The sequence below is a fragment of the Pocillopora verrucosa genome, chromosome 14, assembly GCF_036669915.1.
Source record: "Pocillopora verrucosa isolate sample1 chromosome 14, ASM3666991v2, whole genome shotgun sequence".
NCBI lineage: Eukaryota > Metazoa > Cnidaria > Anthozoa > Scleractinia > Pocilloporidae > Pocillopora > Pocillopora verrucosa.
In genome coordinates this window covers 20,458,935-20,486,593 of record NC_089325.1, presented here as the reverse complement: position 1 = coordinate 20,486,593, position 27,659 = coordinate 20,458,935, and the positions used below count along the sequence as shown (strand labels likewise).

The following is a 27,659-nucleotide window of genomic DNA, read 5'->3' as shown; positions in this document are numbered from 1 at the left end:
GGGCAAATTCTGATGTGATTTTTGGCGAAGAGAAACAAGTTTTGTCAGCGTCTAGTTGCTAGTGCGGAAGGGCCCTTTACCACCGTGTACACAATTACGCGTCCCCCCAGACGGCGGAAAGCCAATAAAGTGTTCAGACATTAGTTCAGAAAACTCCGCCTCTGTCTGAATTTTTGGTAGCCTTTTGACCAATTCTCAATCGAAACTTAGTCTGACGTCACGCATAATTTTGCTCACGGTGGAAAGTAGCCTACTTACCGAAGCCAGATTGTACGAATTTTCCAGACATCTTGAGTACTATCTATAATACACGCTTGCCAATTCCCCTATCAGCTTTTGGAATCGACTTAACCCTACCTTTACCATGGCCGGACATTTCTTTTGGCACCCTGGATCTGCTATTGGAACCACGATTCCACCCAACACCGAGATTTGATCTGTGAGAGGGGCAATTTGTAAAATCATCGATATCTTTTGGCGTCTCGAAGATGCTGTCACGCGACAAAACAAGATCAACTTCATTTTCTGGATCTGAAAACTTGCAACTTCGCAAGTGACTTGAAATGTCTTTTTAACAATCACGCAAGGGAACGACTTGGTCTTCTCGATAACTAAACCCACAAGTCCCACCAGCAAACGATTTAACTGAACAGGAAATCTCCATGGCAGCATATAAGATGAGACGCTTATAAAACAGATCAGTTAGTTAAATCAGTATGTAGCTTGTCAATCAAATTGACTATTGTAACCATACTTTGACTTTAGCTGGCAAAGGAATCATCGATGGATCTGGACATTTTAGTTTTCCGAATGCAGTAATTCCTGAAAGGTTTTTCTAGATGTCATGCAAAGTGGAAAAAAAACCCATCTCTTGGTATTTCGGAGGTTGATTTATCTTTGAATTTCTGTGTCACGCTTGTCATACAACTGATATAATAAGATAGAGAAGATATATAAACTGCAACTCAAATCTGGCTAGAATGTGGTAATTAACGTGATCATCGAAACAGCTAATAAAATCATAAATAAACAAGGTAAGAGTGTTAGGTTAAATTGTAGTGATTTATGCCAGTTAACGGTGCGACAAGTAGGCGCACCATGTATATTTCATAGTCGCTATCAAGTAAATTTTTCCGGACTTTGAGTTTGTCTCTAGATGGAACAACACAAATACACAAGGAAATTTTTACAGTAACTTTACAACCATCCTTTGGTCTTAAAAAAGCTTGAAGCTCAGTAGATTTTGTAATATCAATCATTGTTAAAACTGTCTTTGTTTTGATGCTACTTTTCGACATAGGAAAAGATTAGTATGTCGGACAAAAATATTCACCAAAAAATAGATATTTCTTTGCCAGCTTAAATAACGACAGGGGAGTAAGTTTAGATGATAAAACAAAGGATTATGTTCACAGAAATACCGTAGGTCTAATACATTCGTTATATGAGGTCACACAACTTGGGTAATATCAAGGGGGGAAAATTTGCATATGTGAGCGGTCGAACGAAAAAAGTCATTTCTCGAAAACTAAAAATATATTTTCACAAAAAAACTACACCACAATTATTAGAACATATTGGGCTACAAAATATGAAAGTAGGAGTGAAAAAAAATTTGGGTGACGTGACTTGCCGCTGTTTGTTTGATGCATGCTGACATTAGCTCTTAAAAACTTTCATAGATGTGGGATGTTTGAACGCTAAAAGTAAAGGTTGCCACCAGCAATTCTCTCCTAACTACTATTTCTTGTTTTTCTTTTTTTTATTTCTTGACTAATCGTAAAATCTTTATACTCAGGGGCCTCAAAATCGAATATCTTCCTGATTTCATCGCGCCTTTTCTTATTCTGTTGCCCTATTGGTATCTGGTGCGTTTATTTGCAATTGGAAAACACTTACATGACCTAAATTTTTAAATTTTGCACTTTCTCTCACTCCAGCATAGGTCAACTTGCGTTACACCATTACAAAAAAAGAAAACCGTGATAAACGGTAACAGTCTTACTCCAGTGATTTGTTTCTGTGAGTTCTCGTTGCTGTCGCCGCACGCAATGGTGTGCTTGACGTTTGTGCGTTATTAACCACTTTGGTTTAGCTGACCGCTTCAGAAATCAAACCGAAATTGTTCGAAGAAGTCATTTTCAGTCTTTTTTAATATTTTCCTTTCTTGGCCATCCTTGTTCTTTCTTTGTCGATCAATGCCTATTCTTTGTTTTTCTTTACTGCAAGACCAGTTTCTTGTGGTATTCCTCAAAGAGACGTAGTTTTGCAGGGCACTAAAATGACTTAAGACCGTAAAGTACATATAGGTCCTTTACCAAGCGACGCTATAGATCAGCAAAAAAGTCATCTGTCGCTTTTTTCGTCGGAGTTTCCCTCTTTTTTTTACCACTAGGATCTACACGCAGTGTCTTAAGATGACTTACATCCCAAAACTTGATGCTCTGATCATGAGAACAACTCGCCAGAGTGTTTCCATCACTTGATATGCGCATTCTTTCCACGGGAAAATCCTTGTGTTCTCCAACAGTACCAACGAAACGATTGGGTAAAATATGCACAGCTCTGATGGTCGTAAGGAGGAAAACTTAGCATTAAATACCAGAGTACGTTTACATATCACTTCATAATCAGAATAATTCGCTTTGTCATATAATTTACGGTGTCATATAAGGATTTCCAGCCCTGAGAAAAGCCGTAACAACACACGTGAAAAAATATCGTATGTTTTTACTTATGTTTGATATTATTAGCTGCTGACACGTCGATCGCCTTTCGCGCTACTCAGCGATGTTGATGAATGAACGGCAGAGCCTTCATCATGCTCAATCGAAGGTCGTTTGACGAAATTTTTTCGAATTATGGCGACTGAAGCATTGAAAAATTCGTATCGCTTACAGAAAATGGCGTTCAAACCTTCTTAGAAGGGTAAGAAAATTACGGAGAGAAAAGCCGAAAATTACGTATTCATTGGTAATGGTATTTCTCGCGGCTGGGAACGAAATTCGACAACTAGAAGACTTGACACAAGCTGATTTTGGCCGTGCACCTGAAAGATTTCTTCTGTCGGCAAGGACTGAGTCAATAACTGAGAATTTTGAACAATGAAAATTACGCTCATTATTGTTTTTGTAATGTTTTTTTTCATCTTAAGCCTTAGCGCCAACGCACTCTACGATTTCTATTCAGAGATTGTCGATTCTTTTATTTTCATTCATTAGAAGAGAACCGCCGCATCTAAGTGCAAAAAAAAAAATCTAGAAATCCGGGTATGATTCGGCTATGAAGTCTAAATCAGTTCCGTGTACAAATTTCTTTTCCTGTTTATAAATGTTTTTCAGTTCGAAGAGGCAAGACATCTCTTCTCCTTCATGTCGCTCCTATATTCAGATCACAAATGGGGCAGTGATATCGAAAATGTGTAAACATACAACAAAACCCTACAAAGCGCGAGCCCATTTTTCCTAACAAAACAAAACGAAAAAATGGCACTTTACCGTGTTTCGGTTTTCATGTGGGTGTCTTCCTTTTTTATTTTTTTCAAATAAATTGAATGATTGAAACACGACACCTACATACATGAAGGCGCCACCCCAGAATAGGCACTGCGTTTGAGTCGAGAAAAATCTAATAAACGCCGTATCAATCAGTCTAGTTAAAACAGTTTTACTATGAGTTATAAATGACATCTTACGCCTTTTATCTTTGTTCGGATATCCGACTGAGATTATGTTTAATTTAACTGACTTTATCTGAAAGTCAATCGAAAAGTGCACTAGACAAACGTTCCGATCTGACTTCTGGGTTGTTACTGGAAGTCTGCAGGCGACGGGAAACCGTTGGCTTTCAGACCATTTTACACCACCTATTTTTGAAGTGCGATTTAAGACTGAACAGTAATTTTGGACTGATTCTAACGTCAACGTTTGGCTAAAAGAAGTTACTCTAATATTTCCGAGAATGCTAGAAATCAAGTCTCAGAGAGTATTAAATTTCAAGTTTTTTTTCCGGAGAACCCCCTAAAAGGGCGTGTTGCTTTGCAACACGCCATGTTTGCTAGGGAAGCATAATTTAATTAAGCCACCAACTCAGTTCCGATCATTCAACTACTAAATTTTGGACAGTGGAATCTCCTAGTTGGGTCACATAAACGCAAACAGTAACACATTTCAATCGCACAAAATATGGGATTGCCACCCACCTTATTATTCCGTCCATTGAGCCTGTACAGACGATATTATCACTAACAGCCACACACGAGTCAATGGATAATGGATGACCCGGAAAACGGTCAGTTATGTCACCCCACTCACCCCAGGTGAACAGGTTCAGAATGCCATCACCAGTGCCGCAAACCACCTTTCGCCCACTCTGTAAAAAAATATACATGAGATATAACCATTAACAGAACTGCGAGCTCTGCGATGCATATTTTCGTGCCAAAGGTAGACTACTGAGTTCGTCAAAGATAAAGTTTCTAAATCGGAAAAGAGGGATATTGAGATTCGAACGGAAAAAATTCCGGTTACATGAGAGAGAACACTCCGGCTCCCGGTCTCCCTCAAAGCCGTTGTGCAACGAGACTAAACAACGAGACTAAACAACGAGACTAAACAACGAGACTAAACAACGAGACTAAACAACGAGACTAAACAACGAGACTAAACAACGAGACTAAACAACGAGACTAAACAACGAGACTAAACAACGGTTGGCAAGGAGACCAATACGCTCCGAGATATCAGCTGACCGATATCATTCGTATACTACCTGCATTGACAAAGGCATGCACGTTTGGACCCATTGCCCGTGATCCAAATATATAACAGATTATAATGAAAGGTAGTTTTTGGTAAACTCGCAATGTTGTGAGAATCCTGATAGCAAGAAATAGCAACCAAGTCTCCAATTAAAAGTGGTATACCAGCGTTACAAATGTGTCTATCACGAGTGATTACATAATGTTACCTTGACAACCGCAACAGACAGAAGTTCACTTTCCATGTTGTCTGACTGCTGCTCAATCTTTTGACGCCGAATGTTAAACACGGATAAAGAGCCATCACCACTTGGAAAAACAAGGTAAGAAACAAGCCAATAAGCCAGGGATCATTTTGATTTAAACATTGCACGTTATCAACCGAACAAGAGATCAAGAAGGATACTGGCAAAGCCCTTTTAGTCGATTCACAGAACACAATGCACGCTTAAGCGTTAAATAGGGTACTAAATTTTGACGAATCAGCACGATTCGCACGGGTCAATTCGACTCGACTCGTCATTAGCTAAGTAGATCCGTCTCACCCGAAGTCGATTCACAGACGAACAGAAGATACACTTATGCGTTAAATGGGGGTATTAATGTTGACGAATGCATGACCCACTGAGTTTCATAAAATCCATCCCCAAGCGTCTGTCACTTTCTTGCTGTTTTCACGTTAATTTTTTCTTCCCATCTCAGTGCACTGGGAATGCCCTCTCGTTGAAATTTACCACTCTACACCTTGAGAGTGAGGCTGAGGCTGAGGCTGAAAATGATTATTCTAACCATGATAAATGTTGAACTTCGTAGTGGCTGTTGAAAAGTCCTGCATACAAGTTTCAATCGCATTTCATGCTTTTAGCCACCTATGAAACAATTTTATCTAAGACCTCATCCTACCTTGCAGCTAAAAGAGTTCGTTTCTCTGCATCACAATCCATGTCAGAGATAAAGTCTTGATTGTCTGCCACTGTCATCACACAAGAAGTTTGCCTTGTGTCCCAGAACTGCAAATAATACATCTTTATCAAATTTATGTTAACTTTGAGTAGTTGAAACCATTGAAACCATCTGAAAGGTTAATACTTCCAACTAAGCCAGCTTTCAATTTATATTATTTCATTTTTTTTCTTTTTTGTTTTTCCTCTGGGATGAGTATCACAGAATAAGATAAGTAAGATGCACCAGAACTTCCTGTTGCATTTACAAAATACAAAAGCCACACACACAAAAGACCTTTATTTTTTGGATTGCTTGAATACTGATGAGTTCAAACCATGCATAACAACTCTACTCTTTGAATGTCAATTTATGAGTTTGTTTTTATTCAATCACTGAGTCAGCTTAGAAACCTTCCAGTATAAACTGATGCACAATATGATTAATTATTCTATATCTTGCACGCACACCAGAGTCACTACACAGCCCAGCCCCTGTTTTAGAAGATTTAATATAACAGTATAAATGTCAAATTCCTAACAAATAAAAACACTGTGAAAGTATCATTGCAAAATAAACAAAGTACAGAAGTTCTCCTTATCCATTCAACTGCTTTCTATCAGTTTGACTCTTGAAATTTTTAATTGGTAAAGAAATATCTTACCTTCACACAACCATCATCATCACCTGTAGCTAGGAGGCTATCTGTTATGACCTTCATACAATAAACTGGGGAGCTAAAAGTCATAAGAGAAATAAAAAACACTAAAGATAGCACTTAAACTAGCTAACCAATATGAAGTTCCAAGTGAAATCTTAAAACAAATTTAAGTACAAATATATTGTGGGAGATCCACCAAATAGCTCTTCAAGCCTTGATTTCAGGTAAAATTGGAATAGTGGTGGTTTTGGTAAAAGGAGGAAAACTGGAGAAAAATCCCTAAAGCAATGCAGATAACCAAGATATAGATAACCTTCATGAGGTTAGACAGGTAGACAGGGTTAAATATGGACCACAACAGTAGACAAGTAATCCCTGTGTCAGAGGAAGAAGGAATTGCTCTCTCATATTTAGTAAATCTCAATCATAAAATCTCAGACATGGTTTTTGAGAAACCATTGATCCTCACATTGTTGTTGTATTATGTCTATAACTAAGTGTACTTACTTGTGTGCTTTTACAATTGAATGAGCAACTGCCCCTGAATTCATGTCAACAGCCTGAAGTGATTTGTCTTTGGAGCCTGTATAGAGATCTACATATAGCACAAGGAAAAAACAACAGCAATTCACTACAATCTCTAAAAGCAATAATACAACACAAAACATGAAACGTTTACTTAATTTGACCTGTGAGATACCTGATAAATTAAGAAACATAATACACACACTCTACTTCAGAAGAAAAAAAAAAGAAGAAAATTAGCTTGTTGCAGTGTAACTACCATTTCCCTTTTGTAAACTGAGTTTAAAATAAGTTAAGAATCAATAGATTGTTAACAACTGTAGCCACTTCTGAATTGCAACATTTAGACTGCTTACTGCTAGCCCTCTAGAGGTGATGAGGTTCCCTTAGCACTAAGCAGTTGAAATGTAATGGTCCACAAAGAATGCCACAACATTATTAGACAAATGATAACCCTCTTGTTTTGTTTTATTTTGTTTTCATAAGCTATCATGTACAATGAATAACCTTTAAAAAATGTATATATATGAAAGAACATTACTCCTCACACAAGCCATCAAGAGAGAAGGTCAGTGCTCTACAAGCTTTCTTATGATGGTGAAGCTCCAAGAGTAAATGATTCTCTTCAGAAACTGAGTATGAATGGCTGAAGAATTGAAGCAAAAAAAGAGGAAATTTAGATAAATACTATCTAAACCCATTAACTTCACAAATAATAATTTGCCTAACAAAATTTCAACAGCTCATTGGTTGAAAACATGTCACTTTATCCCAAACAGCACAGAAAGTTGAAATTGAGTATACAGTAGATGATTGCATATTTTATTGTCCATATATTTAAAAAGAATATTGCCTGCTAGCTCATAGATATGAATTTTATGCTCTTTTTACAAACAATATCACTCTTTTGTTGAACTCATTGATGAGACATTGTTCTTGCTACTTGAACATAAAATTCATATCTTCTTGCCACCATATAATATTCTCTATTCATAGTATTTAATCAGCTACAGTATTAATACTACAAATAACACTTAGAGTTATTGCAATACTTAGAATGCTCATGTTACTCATTACAATTTACACTACAAATACTCATATTAAAGACAACTCACCACAGGATTTTTATCCATCAGCTCATTCTATAAACCTTATAATACTAAAACCACTTTTAATACTTTTATAATTAGCCAGCTTTGCAAACTTATGATTTTATTTTTTCTAATGAGCCTACTCCACATACTATACAATACTAACACTGCTTACACTCAGTGAGGTAGTTAAAATTTTGGAGGGGTTGAAACAGCACATCACATTACAGACACAATGCAAGTACTTCAATAAGATTTTTTAGTCAAAGTGGTTAATGGCAAATTAGAATAGATAATTGAGATTTTGAATGAACCAACCACATATTTTCTCCAGCTGATATCACAAAGGTAGATAAATAAATAAAAACAGATAAATAAGTAACACAAATATCATAACAATGTTTCCCATTTTTTCCTAAAAATCTTGATGCTTCTCATTTTTTGATTCCACAAAAAAATCAGTCTCCAGTTTCACACTACCAGATATGTAGAAAATAATTGTTTTCTTGTACATTCCCATAAACATAGTTACCAAAAATTATAAAAAAATTTAGTCTATCATTTCCATTTTAAATAACTTCTAATTAACATCATATAGGCTCAGATTTTCACTCCAGATCACCTATTGTAAAATCTGTTCCCAAAGGGATGCACATAGGAACAGTCATAAAAGAGAAGCTTATCATACTTACACTGTCACCCTTCCATCAATTTCTCCAGCAGCAATAACATCTCGATTTGGATGAAAGCTCAAATCAAACACTTGGTTATCAAAACTGATATCATCTGGAACATCATCTTCTCCATCTTTTCCCTTGATAAACAATATATTAGGAAAAGAAAGGATCACCTGTGATCTTATGAAACAAGTGCTCAAGGGTCAACTAGATTTATTGGGTCACCTTGATCATTTATTTTGTTTAATATCAATTTTCTATAAGTCCCCTATGGATAAAACTTTTGTATTGTGGCCTCTTTGTATTAAAATTGTTATCAATATTACCTCAGGCATATAGCTCAAATATTAAGCAAACTTTGTAATATCACAAGTTCAGTTTTTTTCATGATTGACAGTGTTTGTTGCTTTAGAATATATGATTTGTTCAATTCACAAAAATGTGATATGTAACAAACAATACAGCAGCCCTGATCAGAATAATGGTCAATGGCAAAATGGATGGTCAACTGATGAACTGATAATCTTCCCATGATCCAACAGCATACAACCGTTGTTCCACTGACTCCTTCATTGAAGTAGACCTCTCTAATACTGAGGTAATTTTAGTTTTGTCAACTGAGTTGATAATGAAAATTGGCCACCATTAAGAGTTCAAAGCTGACATTTCAAGCATTAGCCCTTCATCAGAGCAAATGCAGGAATTATGGGTTTTGTGTGTGTTTATATGTGGAAAATAGAGCTACACTGTTGGTGGGAACATAGCCACAAGAAAAATAGGAAAAAATTATTTGCATGAAAAGGATTTGTTGATACTGTAGGGATTAAGAGTGTTTCTTTTTCTTAAATAAATGGCTACCTTGTTACTGTCCTTCAAGCAGGCCACTACCCCGCCCAACAAATAGACAGTCAGCACAAAAAATGTCAGAGAAGGAAAATACTACTCAACTAATTTATTCTTGTTTTTCTTGTGACCATGTTCCCACCAATAGCATAGCTCTATTTTCTGTATGTAAACTCACACAACCCACAATTCCTTCATGTTCTAAAATATAATTAATCAATAAATTTTTGGTTTGTTTTCATAAAGTATCCTTTTTTCTTCCTTGTGCTTTATAACAAGTCACTTGATGACTGTTCCTTGGGAAACAGTCTATGTTATTTTCCTTGGGACCAGTAGTTTTTATTCTAATCTTCTCACATTATTCACATAAATGTCATTTCTTGTGCATGCAAATTAGCAACTAAAACAATCTATGAATACTAGTGACAGTATGGTCCAAGGCGAGGCACAGTCTGCAAAGGAGGCAAGGTTACCAAATTGACTTCCAACGGTCGTGAGTGGTAGCGAAAGTGGCCTAGCATCGGTTTTACGGGGAAGATTGAGTTTTTAGTGAATTGAAATGAAACTGCAGCATATGCGCTTGGATTCTGTGATGGATTTGTGGCCGCCTGGTCATTTTGAGCTTGGATATTTTGCTTCTTGGATCGGGCATTCGGGAATGGAGTGTACAGCTTTGGTTTTCTATTATGTAGTTAATCTTGAGATGAATAACTTGCTAAAATGGGTACTTTTCGACATAGTAAGCAGTCAGATAACAAGCGACGCATTTTTATTGAGAATTTGACTGTAATTTTCTATTCCTAAGAGCGGTCGTAAATATTCCTAGACAAAGTCTTTTAGTTTCGGCATGACTCTTATTCCGCAAGATGATCATCTTACAGCTGGAGTGTGGGCGACTGTGCACCAGCCAGCCGATGATATACTATCAACCCAATATTTTTTAGTGTTTCCAAATGGTCATTTAAAATGCTCTGTTCCATAGCATTCTTCGACGTGGAAATTTTTCACGAGGCATATAAAGTGCTAGGGCATAAATGTGAAATCCTCTAAAAAATTCAGAAGTCGCCGCAATTTGATCTCTCTCCGAAGTTGCCTTGGGGAGGTATTTAAGCCCCTGATTTTGACGAACCACATGCACCATAAGACTATATGGCCATTTCTACATATTTTGGTTGGCATAAGATCTAATAAACTTGAAAAAAATTAAAAGTTACTTCATGAATTTAATCTAACCTACCTCATGAGAATGCTCGTTTGTTTGTGCCGCCATTTTGTTTTCATATGGACACGTGGTTAGTTTGCTCGCCTCAGATTTCCTCGGTCGAGTAATTCAAGATGGCGGCATCATTTCCTAGCGTAATTACAGTCCAAGCACCTATAACATCCATACCCCTACAACGTATTTCTTTATTCCTTTGTACTTTGCCACTTTTCTCGTTTGTATCTTGCGTGTTGATCGCTCTGGTTTGGCATTTCGATGATACTACAAAGACTCATTGCCAGGTGAGAATGCTTTGTACCCATGTATTAGGCGCGCAAATAAAATCACGTTGTGTGCAGATGTCCGGCACCCGGACAGGTTCTTGAAATTACTCCGTGTCCTGCAATCGGACAGGTTCTAGAAATTACTTCGTGTTCGGCAGTCGTAATATTTTTTTTGTATTAATCCACACTATCAGGTACGTTCTTAGATGGCTGGACACGTCACGATATCCACCGAACTGCGAGTTTTGCCTAAGCTCGGCGCCCAGTGTTCATTTAGATAGCTGGACACGTTACCCTCTCACTCCCAAGGTCTCATAGATAATTCTGCTTACCATCTCCTCTACAATTCTTTGTCATGTTTTTAGGAAGAATTTGGGTTTGAATCAACTAATAATCCCCTAATTGATATTTTTAATTGTTATTCTCCTCACTTATCTGCTTGATAATGTACTGATGTTGTAAGGAGAAATTCTGTCTTGGTCACTCAAGGGAGTTAAAGGGCAAAACTGTTCTATATGGTGAAACTTGGTTTCCTGGAAAATCAGGATCAGCCATTTAGGGATTGGGGATCAAGAATCCCTTGTCCTCATTTTCCAATCCTGGTTTTCTAGAAAACTGTGAAACCAAGTGCTACCTGGTCTTAACTATAAAAACATCTGACAAAATAATTATTATAACAACAAGTTACATGTAGTTGCAACTGTCTTTTATTATCTTAACAGCATATCATGTGTGCTTTTCAAAATGGTTCCTAGTATTTCCCATTTTCCTGATGAGGTAAACATCTGATTTGTTATCCTTCTTTGAATTTAAGGTGCCAAACTACTTGCCTTCAATAAGTGCAGCAATTGGGGGAAACATGCCAGAGATGTTTATTTGGAGAGTTGCAATAGCTCTGCATTGCTTTCCTCGAATCCTACTTTTACCATCTGCAATCCATAAACACTACACAAATACACAATCAGGCAGGATTTATCACTTGACAACTTGGTGGTTTAAGCCGCTCAATTTTCTAAACTACATTTTGGAAATAATAGAAAATGGAGCCCTCCTCTCAATGACCTACATTTCATCAGTTGAAAATCATGGTGAGCCTTGAAAATTTCAATTGAGTTTGAAGAGTGGTATTGGATTGCCTTGGTTGCTGTGCTTGTCACTCAGTTATTGGCCCAGGACACTTTCAGCACATTATCTTGGGACTAGCAGCCAGTCAATGAGTTAACACTATGCTTTAAAGGCAGTTTAATGATTTTACTTTGAGTCCTCTCAGCCTTTGTGATACTTTTGTTTGTTCTGATTAACCATTGTGAATTATGATTGCATTAGGTTTGGTTTTACATCACCATTTAACTGCCAATCATTTGCAAAGTAGGCTCACACATTCCTTTCGCAAAATTCTTAGAAAGATTGCAAACAGCAGCCTTCTTACTTTCATCTAAATTTTCTTAAAAAAAGAGTTGCCACTGGCATCTAAAGCTATACATGTGTGACACTTTCAAATTTGGAGATTTATGTTATTGTTTTCTGTATTTGCCTTAGAACCAAGAGCTCGCCAAACAGAAACAACAGATCCTATCTGTGTTTACTCAGGGACTGTTGGCTAGCAAAGTTTTGTCCTTTTTCTTATCCCCTTCTGATTCATAACTGTGCAGACTGGCCAGCATTTCTGCAGAGCTTATCTCAGTTTCTGTGATATGAAAGAAAAGGAGTATGATATACTTTTCTTTCTGGATGAGATGGAAGTCCATTCTAGGTTGCTCTTTAGCACAAAGACTCTCGGGTGGGACAATCAAACCCTGATCACTTAATTTTGAGCTAATTATGGAGATACAGGCTGTAAAAATGGTAGACTTTCTCAACAAATTTATAAGGGTTTCCTCTTAGGACTTCACACAGCAGGAAGATGACTTGTCTGTTGGGTTAGAAAGTGAGGTGTTATTGACAGATGGTGGTTATTTTGAGGATAATAGGAGAATGAAGACTTCACCTTTGTAGGATTATTAAATTTCAGTCAATGATAACATTAGAAATAATATTCCCATCTAAAATGTGTATGTTTCAGCTATGCACGAAGCTTCCTTTATTGTATTTATGGTGTGCTCCATGAGTTACATGTTTCTATCATGCATTCTATCTGGATTGACAGCAAGCAAACCAATGAGCAAAGAGGTATGTACACTGTACACTATACTGTGGAAACCACCAACCTGTTAGGGAATGGGTCCAAATCTTGTAAGTTGTAAGGTTTTTCTTACTGTGTTTCATTTGTTTACCCTCCATTTAATCAAACTGGAAAAGTTATTGTTTAATTAAAGCAATTTCAGTTATTGGTAGAGTGCAGTAATGACAATTTGTACCACACACTTACCCCGTTGTCTAATTTTTCAGGATTCCTCCCTATTCAGAAAAAAGGTGTTTGCCATGATCTTCAACTACTTTTCATTCGGTATGGCAGTTTACTTTTTCTTCAGACACAATTGGTACTGTGAACCTGGTGGTATCCTTGAAAGTTAGCATCAACGTAGGAATGCAGAAACCTCACGGCCACATCTTTGAAATGTAGGGGGGTAGTTCTTATTTCACAATTTGGGAAGTAGGGAGGAGCAGGAGACTTTTGGGATTTCTGAAGCCCACTGTCGACTAAACAATGGTTCTAATAGTGATTCCCACCCACCCTCAAACTGCACTAAACAAACTTTCTATATATACTTGTAGCTGATGGCAACTCATTCTAATGGGGATCAAAAGAAAGAAATGTAAGTTTTGGATCTTCTGGTCATAGATGTTTCATAGATGGATTGCCCTACCACCCACCACCCCCTCTCCTTCAAAACTTCCCCTCCAAATCTACCAAACCTCTGCATTAAAAATTAACAGTCCTTAAAAGGAAAGGGGATTTGTGACTTACTGCAATATGGGATATGTGTTGCCAATAATTTTGAGTACTCCATCAAGTAGACAGGAAAAAATCCTTTTTTATCATTGTTTGTCTTAACATTATTTCCCACTCACAGTATATACTCTGTTTGCCCTTGGCGAGTATTGCACAGTCCTATCCAATGTGGCCTTTCACTGGCATTGTTCAAAGCATTTTAATGGTGCTATCCTGATGCTGACCTTTGTTGAGGACATGAAAGTGAACTAAAGAAATAAAATAAAATGAAATAAAACCAAAGAAATAAAAATGAAAGAAATAAACAAATCTTGAAAAAAAGAGTCTTTTTCACATTTTAGCCTGATGAAACCATTCAGGTTTTTTTCCTTTTTGCTGAAGGATGTGAGAGATGAAGAGCCAGTGATCTCTGGGGTGAGAGAATTGAAAAAATCCGGTCCTTGAATAAACAGAAAACTGCAGAGTATTTGTTGGACATAAAGGTAAACGAGGTAATTTAATATTATTAACTGTTACTAACGTAAATTGGCCAAAGTAAGGAGTTCCAAAGCTGACGTTTCGAGCGTTAGCCCTTCGTCAGAGCAAAAAACGTAGGGCTAACGCTTGAAGTGTCAGCTTTGAAACTCTTTACGGTGGCTAATTTGCGTTATCAACCAAGTTGATAATACTTAATTACCCTGTCATACTCTCCCACCGAAGTATCACCACAGTTTCTTTAGAAACCTACTGAAATTGTGAACGAAATGGATTAGGTTGTCTCGCGTTGTAACCGTGGATTTGGTTGCTTTCGCAAATACATTTTCAAATTTTCAAGGTAGGGTAGTGTTTTGGAATGAGAACATTACTGAAGTAGCTGTATTTGATGAATGTCACGAAATTTAAGTTAAGTTTTTTCCAGATTATAAATATTTACATTACGGAGTACTTCATGAGTGCATCCTATTATTTCTGTTCCAGATGTTGAATTTTGCAGAGTATTGAGAATAATTTAAATTCTTTTGGTTATTAGTGTACTTGAACATACCATACAATTAAGTCTGCATTAAGAGTATTTATTTTTTATAAGTTTTTTTTCTTGAGTGTAAAGATCAGAAGTTAATTTAGAAAATTTATGTATATGGATACAAGAAAAACAAAACGTGTAACTCAAGAGTCAACGGAAATGGAAACATTTGTTCCAGAATCAAGTATTAAAGTTTTTTCTTCGATGGAAAGTACGAAAAATTGGAATGCCTATCATTTGTTCAGGTTTACTTGATTTGTGTGGATAAAAAAGACATTTTCAATTGAAAGTATTAAGTGCAGTGGAACCCTGTTCATACGGTTACCGATGGACCAAAACAAACCAGCCGTATTACCGGGGTAGGGTCAAAATTCATGACCAAAGGGCTGTTGAGGAAAATATATCGTATTCACACTTCCTGAACAACTGTTTTTCGTTAGTAAATAACTGGTATGTGAAGTTATTAAGAAAACAGTTAACACTTCACTCAACACATAAAACATTTTTACAGTCAGTTAGTAAACCGCCACAAATGCGTTTAAGTGTACTGGTTTCTTAAACCGTATCGAAGGGGTGAAATTATGAAAGATTCTTTTGTTTGATGGTAAAAAGTGACCCGTATTGACGAGGGTTTTTTTTTTTTAAAGAAAATGTACAGCCGTCAAACGACTGCCTTGGAGGGTTTACCCGCCGTGATTTGTTTGATCCAAACCGGCATATTCTGTTGAAACAGTGTGGCTGTTTATTGTTTTTTTTTATTATTATTATTATCAACGAAAGAAACGGCTTCGCAAAAAACTTCTTTGCTGACGCATACACGAGTTGACATATGCCGCTTTCTATACACTCTAAACGATAATCCGTGAAAGTAGCAACTGTTAATTCGATCGAAGATACTTCTTCCATTTTATCACACAATACGTTGAGGCGGACAAACGACAACTACGCTCGAAGGTTTCCACATCTAATTTCTTTCATACAAACTAACACCTGGAATGTCAGACTTTTCCTAAAGCCAGTTGGCAAAAAGGCCAGTAGATCCTATCCGGAAAGCAGTGAAGAAATTGCTTCTTTTTGTTCCGTTTTAATGCGCGAAACATACCAGATATCGAAAGACAGTTAAGTGCTTCCTCGAAAACGGAATCGAAACTAACAACTTTACCATCAACAGTCTGCCACACACTTGCGAACCGCATTTTGATCGCCATCTTCAAATCATTCAGCTCGATATTCATATTTGTTCCGCGTGAGACTTAGCACGGGTACTTCGTTGTGTTTTACAGATGTAAAAACCAAACCGATTTTTAAAGCACAGGAGATTAAAGGACATTAACATGATCCTCTATCAATGAAGCGAAAATCTTTGTATAGATCTTACTGGTTTGACTTTTGTCATCGACTAAATATTGCTCAGTTAGCTGGGCCGAAATCATGTTACGGATCAATATCCCGGTGGGGAGGTTCATATTGGGAAACACTGTGCTCGAGGGCACAGTTTTTCCCAATACGAACCGACCTAGGCCGGTGAATAACATTTTTATTTTTCCTAAGACTCAGTGAAATGCTTGCCAAAAAAATACCAGCACTGGTCTGGCAAACAAACTCAAGCTCAATGACTGTCACGACAATTTTTTCTTCAAAGAGCTTCGGTGATCTTACGGAAAGTAAAATTCAACTTCCATCGATGATTAATGTCCGAAGAATATCTCTACTCAGTCACTAAATGGCAAGGAAAGTAATTGTTAATAAATTCATATGCATGTTTTGAGGTTGTGAGAGTTCCCTTGTTTGTTTCTTGCAATGGCGTGTAGATATCTGGTCTTTCCTCAAAAAAATTGAATTAATCCGTTCTCCCAGAGGTCATTATTTGGCGACCATACCGCTGTCAAGAAGCCAAAATGACCTTGGGCTCGAGATTTTGTTTTTTTAATGAGCATCATCCGAGCCTTTCAGTGACTTTTTTCGGATGGAGACTGAGCATTTTAGTGAGGAAACAAAAACATAGTGTGCAAAAACCTAGCAACAGGGTGGCCAAACATGTCCAACACGTTGCGCGCAACAATTAATGTTGCAAGATGTTGAAATGAAATGTTGAGTGCGTTTGGGGTTTATTTATGCGTGTCATGTGATATGAGCAGTAAAGAGTCACACGATGGTTGTTGACTTAATTATTCAACGGTATTCAAATATTCGAAGAGAGTGTGACTGCCATGTCTTCGGTTAATTCTCAAGAACCTTTAATCTCCGTATGTGCAGAGCACTTTGCCATTTTCATCTGTACTTTACCGCTTTTTTCAACTGCATTGTGTGTGCTGATTGCTGTGGTTTGGCATTTTGATGAAACTACAAGGACCCACTGCAAGGTAGGCTGAATTGCGTTTAATTCAATAATTTATGAATTTGAGCAAAGTTCGCTTGCTTCTTTCTTCTCTTTTATTCTAAAGCAATTTTTGACGTTTTCTTGGCAGCTTTTTTATTATTTTGTTCGTTATTGCTAGCTGTTCTCTCGATAGCCATAGTCATGAAACAAAGCTTAAAGACACTCTCGCCCGAAACAACTTAAAAAGTGTCACGCTGATATCTGCTCATAAAGCAAGATTCTGAATGAAAACGCTTGACATTAAAAAATAAAGGGAAGTCATCTATAAAAACCGTTAAGACAAGCGGTGAAAAGGTCTTCTGAAATGATGTTGAAGGCTGTTAGAGGAAAGTGTTCGATCTATTTTTATAACAAGCTAAATTACACGGGAATTTAATATTTTGTCTGGTTCTTTGTTATGATCTATGAGAGGATGGACGCTAAGATGACGCCACCATGAACACATTTTTCGCTTCTTACATGAAACAAATAGATTTCCATGTTGTGGGTCCGTTCACTGATAGATCACTGAATCGAATATGTTTTTGTTACCACATTTTAACGTCATCTGAGATCTATTTCTGAACAGAAGCACTCTAACACGGGTTCTGGAATATATTTAATGACATTCAGGCCCAGTCAAATGCACGAAACATTTCAACGCACTACCTTGCAACATTTTGAGATCGTTTTGTGAGATGTTGGGAAGGAGATGGCTTGTAAAACGTCGAATAGAGCACTGTGCCTAAAAGAGCACGATGCATAAATTATGACTGATTATGCAGTTGGAGCCATCTATTTGTCACGCAGGATACGGTCTCGTCGAATTGCTCTCGCTGTTAACGCTGTCCTTTCGTTGACATACTTCGTTTGGTGCTGAATTCTTTTCTAATCTTTAGGTTACTCTTTTTACAAAAGTCAAAACAGCCTATAAGAAGCTTACATCTGTGAGTGTTACATTGCGTAAATTGAGTCCTACGGATCTTGTGAAATGCCGAATCGAGCACCATGCCGAAAAGAGCAAGACGCATAAATTATGACTGATTATGCGATCAGAACCATGTGGTTAATCAAGAGTTGTCACGCAGGCTACGGCTTTGTAAAACTGTGTAAGCCTTTTGTTTCAGTTTTCATTAGGTGTGACTTTTGACCAAAATATAGGCTGCAGTAGGGCTATCAAAGCACCCAGTGACTGCGTTCGATAATTGAATAGAAATCCGCCTCGCTAAGTTGCAATTGGGTCATTTTTGTTCCCCTTCCACCAATTTTGAAGACATAATTCATCTCTTTAGTTGACTGTAACTTCCTGCTATCATTTCTAAAATATGATCGGTTTCGGCTAAACAATATTTTCGAATTCTTTAATCATCTCAGTGACGGTAGAGCTGTAAGAATGCCAGGTTGTGAAAGTGGTAGGAATAAAAGGAAGATAAATTGAATGCGTGATACCTATCACTAAGCTACTACGACGTTATCACACAGCAATAATTGTGTGTGATTACAAACAGAAGTTAAAACCCCGTTTTGGTTAAAACGATCTGCGATTGCCGATTATCAAAAGCGCTTATGAAAATATCTACATACATTTTCAATTACGAGACAGAACCATTCGTAACTTGGTGCTTAAGTTGCAGAAATCTTCGCTACATCCCTATATAAAGATATAAATGCTTTGCACGAATAAAATAAGAGACGATCATAAGTGCTCAACCATTTCAACTTTAACCTCAAAACATGTAACGTCATGTCAAACAAGCCAAGCTTCATAATTCGCAGCTGTCAGATAAGCAGACGAACAATGTTAAATCTCTCCATTTGGGTTTTTTCTTGTACCCAATGTCACGCGACCACTTTTCCATATTTGGATTTGTACATGAGGTTAAAGTTTTGGCAGATTATTTAAACCGCCATCTTGATCTTATCTCACTAATCTTGTCTTGTTCTCTGGGCCATGGGCTAATACATTGCAAACAACACTAACATTATTCAGTGCGAGACTGGAATTCATTCTTCTCAGAGAGAGAGTTTTGAATAGGAAAGAAAATCCACAAATCTCGTTTCTGTATTGAGTCTGAACAGCGTGTGAGACTTGAGGTCAATCTTAATAGCTCTCGCCCAATAGAGTGCGCGACTAGAGGCAATTTTACTTGACGTGTTTGTTTTCTATGCTCGTCAAATGGAGTACAGAACTCGAGGAAATCTTGCTGAACACGTGCGTTTTCTGTGCTGTTACTCTTTAATCTACGTAATAACTGTGTAATTTGTTATCGCTTGTCAGCTTGTGTTTCTTACGGTGGCTATTTTACCGGATCAACTCAGTTGATCCAACCAAATTTCGACAAATTACTTGTTACATACATTACCCCGCTAACACAGCGTAACAGAGTGATATGGTTTCCTCTCATCCTTAATACAACATTTTAAGCCGTTAACTAAAGGCATAATTTTATACATACATACATACAAACATACATACGTAACTAACGGCGTAATTTGCATTCACTCTTACATATAGTGTCGCATTTTAAGCCGTTTAGTAGGACTACTAACAGCGTGATTTGCTTTCACTGTTAAAACAACTGTCAAAGTTTAAGCTGTTAACGAACGGCGTAATTTGGTTCTGTGTTTAGTAAGTCCATTGTAGACCACGATAATCACTTATTACACCGTCGTGTAATTACCGTGCGGAATCAGTTTGTTGATTATATCGTAAGCTGAATCATGGACGCCTTTCAAGAAGTTCTAGATAATATTTTTTCCCCCTAAAGACGCTACGTCAAACCAATAGCCAACGAAATATCTCATTTATAAGGCATTCACTACTCCATAATCTTCAACAACTCCATTTTTTTTGTAGCAAGAAGGACCAAGGCAAAACGAGGGCCGGTTGTTCTTAATTAAAAGCGATGAATTGCCTTTACAGTACATAATTCTCTGATATGAAGTCTAAATTTAATTTCGTGCCAAATTGACTCACTGCCAAATTACGTCAATAAATAAAATGTTAACTTATGTATCATAATGAAAGAAAGCACTTTGTAGAATGGTGCTGTTTGTATGTGATCCAACCACTTAACGTGAGACAAAAATGTCGATCATTTGAATTTTCACATCCAGGCTTGTCTGAGTTTTACTTTCCAGATTTAGCACAATCCTTTAACATCAGAGATGCAGTTTGAAGCCATTCAAACTCTTTTAACCACTACATCCAAAATGTTATTTTGTTTGTTCAACGTTTTGGATTCCCTTTTTACAGTTCATTTCCGTAATATTTATTAGTTGTAGGCACTTGCAATTTTCAATTGATCAAATGAGCACAATGCAACAAAATGACAGGAGCTCAGTCAAGTTTTCTGGTTGTGTGATAGTCTTTACCAGTCTTCTCCTGGCTGGCATCTTACTTCATTTTGTTCTTGTGTTTTATGTCACCCAAACAGCAACAAGATGAGACTTGTTGGCCCTGAACAACCGGCCCTGTATGATGAAATTTCTTGTAATTTAAATAAAGTATTGTGCTCTGAACTGTCTCAAATTTGAATGGCTACTTCTTTTTATTTCCTTATAGGTACCAAACTTTTTACCTTCAATAAGTGCTGCTATTGGAGGGAACATGCCTGAGAGGTTTATATGGAGAGTTGGAATAGCTTTGCACTGTCTACCACGAATTCTTATCATGCCTTATTCACTTCATAAACATTACAAAAATACTCAGTTGGGCAGGAAATACAGCTCTACAACTTGGTGGTTTAGTTTGCTCAATTTCGTAAATGGTGCTTTGCATCTAGTGGAAAATGGAGCTCTCTTAACTTTAACCTACATTTCTTCAACTGATAATTTTGGTGAGTAATTGAATTGATAAAGTGTTTTACTTTTATCACATTTTTTCTTTATGACATTTCATGTGTTTGTATTGTTCTCATCATGGTATGGGTGCAATTCTTTTAAAATTCTTGAATTAAAATTTTTTTTAAGTATCGTATTGTGAATTACTGAGATTGTTAGGAAGACTTGCGCTGTCACAACAGATTAAAGTTATGGTTGCACCTTAGGCCTCAATCTCCCTTTGATTTTTTGTTCACTTTTAAAAGTCTTCTGGACACTTGATGTTCATTTAAGTTTTATTTACCATTAGTTCTGGGTTATGACTCAAATAATAATAATTAAGAGTTCTTTTTCAGAAATCAGAATCATAGAGTTAAGAAAAAAAGTCTGAAAATTGTAGTTGGGCACTTTTAGAATAATTATTCAAATTTAACATGGTGTCAAGTATTGCCGTTTCTGATTCTACAACTATATGCTGGCTCTTAATTCAATTATATTTGTGTCACAATTTTCACCTCACTTACTTTCTATTTCTCCAGATGTCCATGAAGGGTCATTTATTGTTTTTATGGCATCTGCAATATTATTTATGCTTTTGACTTGTATTTTATTCCGGTTGACTGCGACACAACCAATGACTGATGAGGTACATAGTTACATTCATTCAAACAATAAATTGTTGTTCACAATGATGCAATGGTTACCATTTCATTTTATTTTTTAATACTCAATCGTTCTTAAATTCTCTATGACATGCTAAAGTACAGTCATGAGTTAGTCAGTATACTGAAACAAGTTTGCTTAGTGATAGTAACAAATTTCAAATAGGAAACTTAAACACACCTGTTTTTGAGACATGGGTGGAAACGAGACGCAGAATAAAACGGCTAATGTCTCACTCACATTAATATCGCCTGTCTGTTAGGAAGCCCTTGTTTTAGCATCTTACACTAAATGCCAGAGACAAAAGATCTGTGAACTAAGCTCTTAACATGCATAACAGAAAATTGGTAACGATGAAAGTAAGAATTGCGAAAAAGCATGCGGCGACACTCCCTCTGCATTCACGCATGTACCCTCTTACCTGCACATGAAGGCCTAAATCACTTATGCCCACTTAAGTTAATCACCTGCTCTCCAGGCCACAGTAAGCATTGCAGAGAATTCTTGACTTCTGCTTGCCATCCACGTAACAAAGTTAGTGAGAAAGAGAAGGGTCAGTTCCTCCTTTCACAGCTGCAAATATGTACATGTATGTGAAGGTTCTTTATAAGTGCCTGCTTATACGTGAGAAAAATCAGCGAGGGACAAAATGGTTGGTTAAAGATTTAACTTATATTGAAAGTATGATGGAAAAATAGTGTAGTTCATTTAAATCTATGATGTAAATAATTGCAAATTATCTTTCTGTCACAGGAATACAAATTATTTAAAAGAAAAGTGGGTACTATGTCCTTCAACTGTTGTTCTTTTGGTTTGGCTGTGTATTTTTATCTGAGGCACAACTGGTATTGTGAACCCTACAGTATCCTTTACAAAACGGTTTCAATGAAATGCAGTAGTTTATAGTTGCGGATACTCAGACAGTAAAAAGCAGTATTGGTATAAAACTTTGTAAACAATACAACCCGAGATTAATTGTTAAATTGTTTATGGAGAAGGTTGAAAGCAACCTCGATGGTGGATAGAGTGTATGGGACTTATTAAGGACACACAGTTTTTGAGTTCAAGGCTTAAGGTAGATAAGTTTGCCTCCTGTTCGACGTTTGATCTTTTCACGCTTCACTTGGGCAATTGGGTTTACAAAATATACTTTGCCTCTCTGCTTTTATTCTGTAAATCGGGTCGAAAATTACATTTTATTTATTTTGGCGTTTTCAGTCTTTGTAAGAGGGAAAGAATCGAGGTTACCTGTGAAGCTGGTACTTGTCTGAGCTTATAGAGTGCTTTTCGATGGGTTTAGGCCTTGAGCGACGCATCAAATGAGTGCTAAACATGCTGGACTTTAGATCAGGAGGAAAGGGCTGAGCTCTGGCCTGAGCATGGTGCAGTGTTCTTGGGCGAGACACCTAACTTTCACGCCGCCGCTCTCCACCTCTCCACTTAAGAGTGTGAAACTGATACTAGCAAACTTGGGCATCAACATTTACAAGCCCACTAGGCCTCTAAGACTAACCCCTCCCTCTTTTCTTAAATGGCTGTATGGTTACTATTATTTAAAAGGAATGCAAATAAGTCACCTTATTTGTTCATGGAAATTTCGTAACTTTTATGAAACCAACCAGAATATCACAGATATCCGACAAGAGCATAAAATAAAGGCTGACTAATTTAGCAATAAATAATTATAACATAAAACCACTTTGTTGAGAAACATCAACCTTTTCCTTAACATGTGTTTCTCACTGCAGTGTATACTCTGTTTGCACTGTCTGAATACTTGACAGTTGTATCTAACATAGCTTTTCATTGGCTTTGCACCTGGATATTCAGTGGATGCAGTATTTCAATCTTGCACAATGACAACCTTCAGGCAAAGATGAGATAAAGGTTTTTGGAATTTACTCTGAACTACGCCCGCTAGCGTTCTGATCATCTTCAGCTGATTTACTGACTAACAGGAACTTTTAAGTTAAAATTGGAGCTGCAGTTTCTTTCCCAAAGCGATAACGTAATTAAAAATATGGATTGAGATAAATTTATACCGAAGAACATTGGCCCTCCTGGTTAACTCGAAAGCCTTTTTCTTTGCCGTTTTATTAAAGATTTATAAACACAATTTTGCCTATTTTAGACTGTGGTTGCAGCCTATGAGGATTCTGCTGGGAGAGGAACTCAAATTTCATCCATTTTGAAATCGCAAAATTTATTTGTACAAAATCAAGATGTTTAAGCCTGTGCAAACAATTTTTATCCATTATAGCGCTGGTTTGTAAAGAGTTGCAAAAATTGTATATCATTTTCCTTCCATTTGATTAAATACTTTAAACAAGCCTTGAAATCTGTTGGTTGTTGTCTTTTAGGAACGCTATCTTATTAGCTGGGAAAAAGATGCAATTTGGAGCGATTAGTTAAAAAAATCTCACCAATGAAAGCAAATCAGACCTCGAGGTAGGGGTCTTTGTGGTGAGGTTGCTTTGATCGAAATGTCAAAATTAAAGGTCTTTAAAATCAAAGGCCCACAGATGAAAGTTGAGGCTGAATACAGAAAGTTGAAACTGAGTGTAGAAAGCTGAAAATGAGTGCAGAAGGTTGAAATAAACCATTCAAACACTTGAAGATCGTTGTACAACGATGGCAACGTCGCCTGAGATACAGTGGCTTTCAACAAAGGGGAAGCAAGAGCTTCGGACGCAGAGGATTGCGGATGGCGATCAAAAATTATCTTGGCAGCTTTGTTTTAAAGAATCTGAAGATTTCCCATGAGAGTGGAGTTGTTCTTATTATCTCCCCAAATAATGTCACCATGATCAAACAAAGGAAGTACGAGACTATTGTAAACAGTCAGACGGGATTGGAGTGGTAGCATCTGCTTCACTCTTATCAGGAGATCAAAGCGTTGACTAACTTTGACAATCGAAGAAATGTGATCTTACCAAGTCATATTTTGACCGATTGTAACTCCTTAATGCTTAAATGAGTCAGTTCGCCCTAAGTTATGGTCATTGATGCAAAGAGAAAATTCTGGAAAGACTTAAGTTTCTACGTACTACCGAAAGGACAAATTTGCATGTGTTTTCATTAAGGTTGAGGAGATTGTCAAAAAACCACTCGCAAATTGATTGTAGATCAATAATTAACCGGGACTCAAGGGTAGCAGCATCCTTCGCTGAAGCATAAATAACGGTATCGTCAACGTTTAACGTTAAATCACATTCACGTAAGCAGATGGTAAATCATTAACGTAAATAAGAAACAACAGAGGTCCGAGGATGCTCCCTTGGGGGACACCAACTGGTTCAGGCTTACTAGAAGAATGAGCATCAAATCCTGATTTGATGGTTTTAGTTGATGCCTATATAAAATTCCCAGAGGTTGTTAAAATGACCAACACTACGGCCAAAGCAACCGTAAATACGTTACGTGATATCTTCAGCAGACATAGTCTTCTTGTTTCTGACAATGCCCCACAGTCTGCTTCTAAAGAATATGAAACCTTTTTTTCTAAAAATGGCATATTGCATTGTACCTCGGCAGCCTATAAACCCTCCCCTAACGGACAGGCTGAGCGTGTTGTCCAAATTTTAAAATCAGCTATCAAACAAGCTCAGCTTACAAACAACGATATATCTGCTGTAACCGCCCAGTATTTATTGGTTTATGGAAACACCCCACACTCTACTACGGACGAACCTCCTGCTTTGCCAGTTATGGGACGACGGCCAAGTACTTGTCTAGATTTACTGATCCCTTCAATTGAAAAACATGTTGAAGCTCGCCGGTACACTTCCAAGGTGAATCGCACCACAAAGAGAGGCCTGCGTCAGTTCAGTGCAGGTAATCCGGTTTTAGCACGTAATTATGGTAAGGGAGAGAAGTGGGTGCCTGGAGTTGTGACTGAAGTCGTTTGTTTACGACATTGTATGGTTTAGGTGTAGGGTAACCTTTGGGAACTGCACATGGACCAACTGCTTTGCCCACCTGCGAGTGATATTTCACCAGTCAAACCTCCAGTAATTCAGCGCCAATTTGTGCCAAATCGGATTACGCCCAATGTGTACCAGCCAAGCGAGATTGTTCCTGATTTAGAAATTCAATGTACTCCAGTCCCTGCTGCAGCGGCTTCGGATGAGCTCCATCTGGTTGAGTCTGATGAACATTGCTCCCCTGAAGTTGACATGCGCATGTGCAACTAAGGGCAGAAATAGACGAAGTTGTGTTTCGCTGTTCATGCATTTGTCATTATTACTCGGATACAACACATTCTTTCGTAAAACAGACTGTCTTTTATGCCCGCTTCTCTGGCCACATCTTTCCAAGAAAGACTCTTCTTTGATTTGTGTTTGAATTATCGAAAAATTTTGTCAAAAAATACGGGAAATTTCCTCACGCCCAAGGCAAGTTTTTCTTCCGAAAAGGCGGAAGACGTCGAAGCCATCTTGTTTTTAACTGTACCATGTTAGCATGGAACCGGTGGAACCTGTGTTTTCGCCCAGGTTTTGCATTTGCGTTTGCGTTGCCCGGTCCATACGTGTGGTAAGCGAATGCAAACGCAAGTGCAAGTTCAAGAAAATGAAAATCCTCGCATTTGCATTTGCGTTTGCATTTGCTTCGCGCCTGTTAATCAGCCTCAAATTGCTGAATAGACGCTATAAAGTAACACTCGCTTCACGAAAAGTCACTCACTTATCTACTAACGACATGACCACAATATGGCTACTGGCCTACCAGTAACCGTAAAAAAGAAATGAACACTGTTTAATTACTTACTGATCAAAGTTTAATTGATGAAAATTTATTGAAGACAAGCACGATAGCTGTCGACGTGTGATGGTTTGTCCCAGTCGCTGAAGCTACGGCAGCAACTTCTTGGATACCAAAATTACGCAAGACCATGCACCTAAAAAGTATATAAAGCCCCTATGTTGTTGTACACCTTTCTCAGTTGGCATTTTATCACAAATTGTAAGCTACATGAGAAAATCTCCTTCAAGCTGTCAGAATTACTTCTACAGTAAAACATAGATCATCAAAAGGCGGGGCTGATCTACTTAGAACTATTACAGGTGATAAGAACGCAGTACTAAGGGGGACAATAATGATACCAATTTTATTTAAATGATTTCGATGCACAAAGTTCCATTAGTTTCGCAGTAGATGATGACATGTCTACGGCAGCTGTTCACGTCCATGAAACGCTCCTTTATGAGGGGTTAAGTACGGGGCTGTGAAATATATAACGCCAGCATAGATTTCAACATTTGATCTCAATAGCTGTGGTCACACTACAGACTTTCAAAAAGTGGGGAAAACACTCGACTACGTCTCGTGTTTCTCTCTTCTCTTCTTTCGTGCTCTAGCCGCTTCCGGCGTGCTTTACACCAGAACTTAGCACAGTCAAGGCTTCTCTATTTGTTAAATTCTTAGCCTTGACTCTTTCGGCCCAATACTGATCTTTCTTTTATTTCTTCCTGGAATTAGGTTGGATATCTTCTTGGTGTATTTTTGTCATTTTTGGAAAAACTAAATATTTTCAATCGTTTCACTAAATTTCAGGGTTAACTTGTTTGAGCTTAGCTGTTCATAGTGACTAAATTGGTGGTTATTTAGATTTATTCGAAAAATCAAGCATCTAAATCTCAGCCCGTTTTTGTAAAGAAGTGTCATCTGCAAAAATTCTTACAGGAAAGTAATTTGTACCTTTGACAATATCGTTTATACTAAGTCAAAAGAGGAATGGCCCTAAAATTGACCCCGAGGCACTCCTGATTTAAATAAGTCAAAACTTAGTATTGAACAAAATTGAGACAATAAGAATGATAGAGCCATTTTCTACATATTTTACAATAATGAAGATGAGTAAATAAGTTATGAGAGAAATTATCATCCAAAGATTGATTAAATCAAGAGAAAGAATATTGGCCGGAGGATATTATGGT

General features: G+C 37.4%; 3 protein-coding genes across 5 annotated transcripts; 2 read left to right on the top strand and 1 right to left on the bottom strand.

Annotated features, from left to right (window-relative positions):
• Window positions 1–937: 937 nt before the first annotated feature.
• LOC131775686 (WD repeat-containing protein 55-like) lies at window positions 938–10,773 on the bottom strand. Its single transcript, XM_059091808.2, has 9 exons — window positions 10,736–10,773; window positions 8,671–8,792; window positions 7,436–7,533; window positions 6,870–6,957; window positions 6,366–6,438; window positions 5,663–5,769; window positions 4,969–5,068; window positions 4,202–4,371; window positions 938–2,565 (listed from the first exon to the last, which is right to left on the bottom strand). Exons 1-9 carry the CDS (start codon window positions 10,766–10,768, stop codon window positions 2,328–2,330), a joined length of 1,029 nt encoding a protein of 342 aa, XP_058947791.2. The 5' UTR covers window positions 10,769–10,773; the 3' UTR covers window positions 938–2,327.
• A 55-nt stretch (window positions 10,774–10,828) lies between these two features.
• On the top strand, window positions 10,829–15,072 carry LOC131775699 (post-GPI attachment to proteins factor 2). 2 transcript variants are annotated; one of them, XM_066161606.1, is made up of 6 exons: window positions 10,829–11,001; window positions 11,798–12,071; window positions 13,046–13,152; window positions 13,372–13,480; window positions 13,998–14,126; window positions 14,170–15,072. In XM_066161606.1, coding segments are annotated over exons 1-6 (789 nt in total). In that variant the 5' UTR covers window positions 10,829–10,833; the 3' UTR covers window positions 14,172–15,072. The 2 variants fall into 2 exon arrangements, with proteins under 2 accessions (XP_066017703.1, XP_058947811.1); XM_059091828.2 differs by having other exon boundaries at window positions 13,998–15,072.
• Window positions 15,073–16,842: 1,770 nt separating this feature from the next.
• On the top strand, window positions 16,843–24,052 carry LOC131775687 (post-GPI attachment to proteins factor 2). 2 transcript variants are annotated; one of them, XM_059091809.2, is made up of 5 exons: window positions 16,843–17,242; window positions 20,804–21,077; window positions 21,600–21,706; window positions 22,477–22,585; window positions 23,472–24,052. In XM_059091809.2, exons 1-5 carry the CDS (start codon window positions 17,090–17,092, stop codon window positions 23,606–23,608), a joined length of 780 nt encoding a protein of 259 aa, XP_058947792.1. In that variant the 5' UTR covers window positions 16,843–17,089; the 3' UTR covers window positions 23,609–24,052. The 2 variants fall into 2 exon arrangements, with proteins under 2 accessions (XP_058947792.1, XP_066017748.1); XM_066161651.1 differs by lacking the exon at window positions 16,843–17,242 and adding an exon at window positions 19,163–19,450.
• The last annotated feature ends 3,607 nt before the right edge of the window (window positions 24,053–27,659 follow it).

What these genes read in the sequence shown, in the direction of transcription:
- LOC131775686 (XM_059091808.2), bottom strand. Translation starts at nt 10,768, where the DNA reads ATGGCGGCACAAACAAACGAGCATTCTCATGAG. An exon ending in ATTGATGGAAGGGTGACAGT is followed by an intron (nt 7,534 to 8,670) that starts GTAAGTATGATA and finishes TCAATTCTTCAG; the next exon opens with CCATTCATACTCAGTTTCTG. An exon ending in TCAATTGTAAAAGCACACAA is followed by an intron (nt 6,439 to 6,869) that starts GTAAGTACACTT and finishes TATGACTTTTAG; the next exon opens with CTCCCCAGTTTATTGTATGA.
- LOC131775699 (XM_066161606.1), top strand. Translation starts at nt 10,834, where the DNA reads ATGGCGGCATCATTTCCTAGCGTAATTACAGTCCAAGCACCTATAACA. An exon ending in CTACAAAGACTCATTGCCAG is followed by an intron (nt 11,002 to 11,797) that starts GTGAGAATGCTT and finishes TTTGAATTTAAG; the next exon opens with GTGCCAAACTACTTGCCTTC. An exon ending in GCAAACCAATGAGCAAAGAG is followed by an intron (nt 13,153 to 13,371) that starts GTATGTACACTG and finishes CTAATTTTTCAG; the next exon opens with GATTCCTCCCTATTCAGAAA.
- LOC131775687 (XM_059091809.2), top strand. Translation starts at nt 17,090, where the DNA reads ATGTCTTCGGTTAATTCTCAAGAACCTTTAATCTCCGTATGTGCAGAG. An exon ending in CTACAAGGACCCACTGCAAG is followed by an intron (nt 17,243 to 20,803) that starts GTAGGCTGAATT and finishes ATTTCCTTATAG; the next exon opens with GTACCAAACTTTTTACCTTC. An exon ending in CTGGTATTGTGAACCCTACA is followed by an intron (nt 22,586 to 23,471) that starts GTATCCTTTACA and finishes TTCTCACTGCAG; the next exon opens with TGTATACTCTGTTTGCACTG.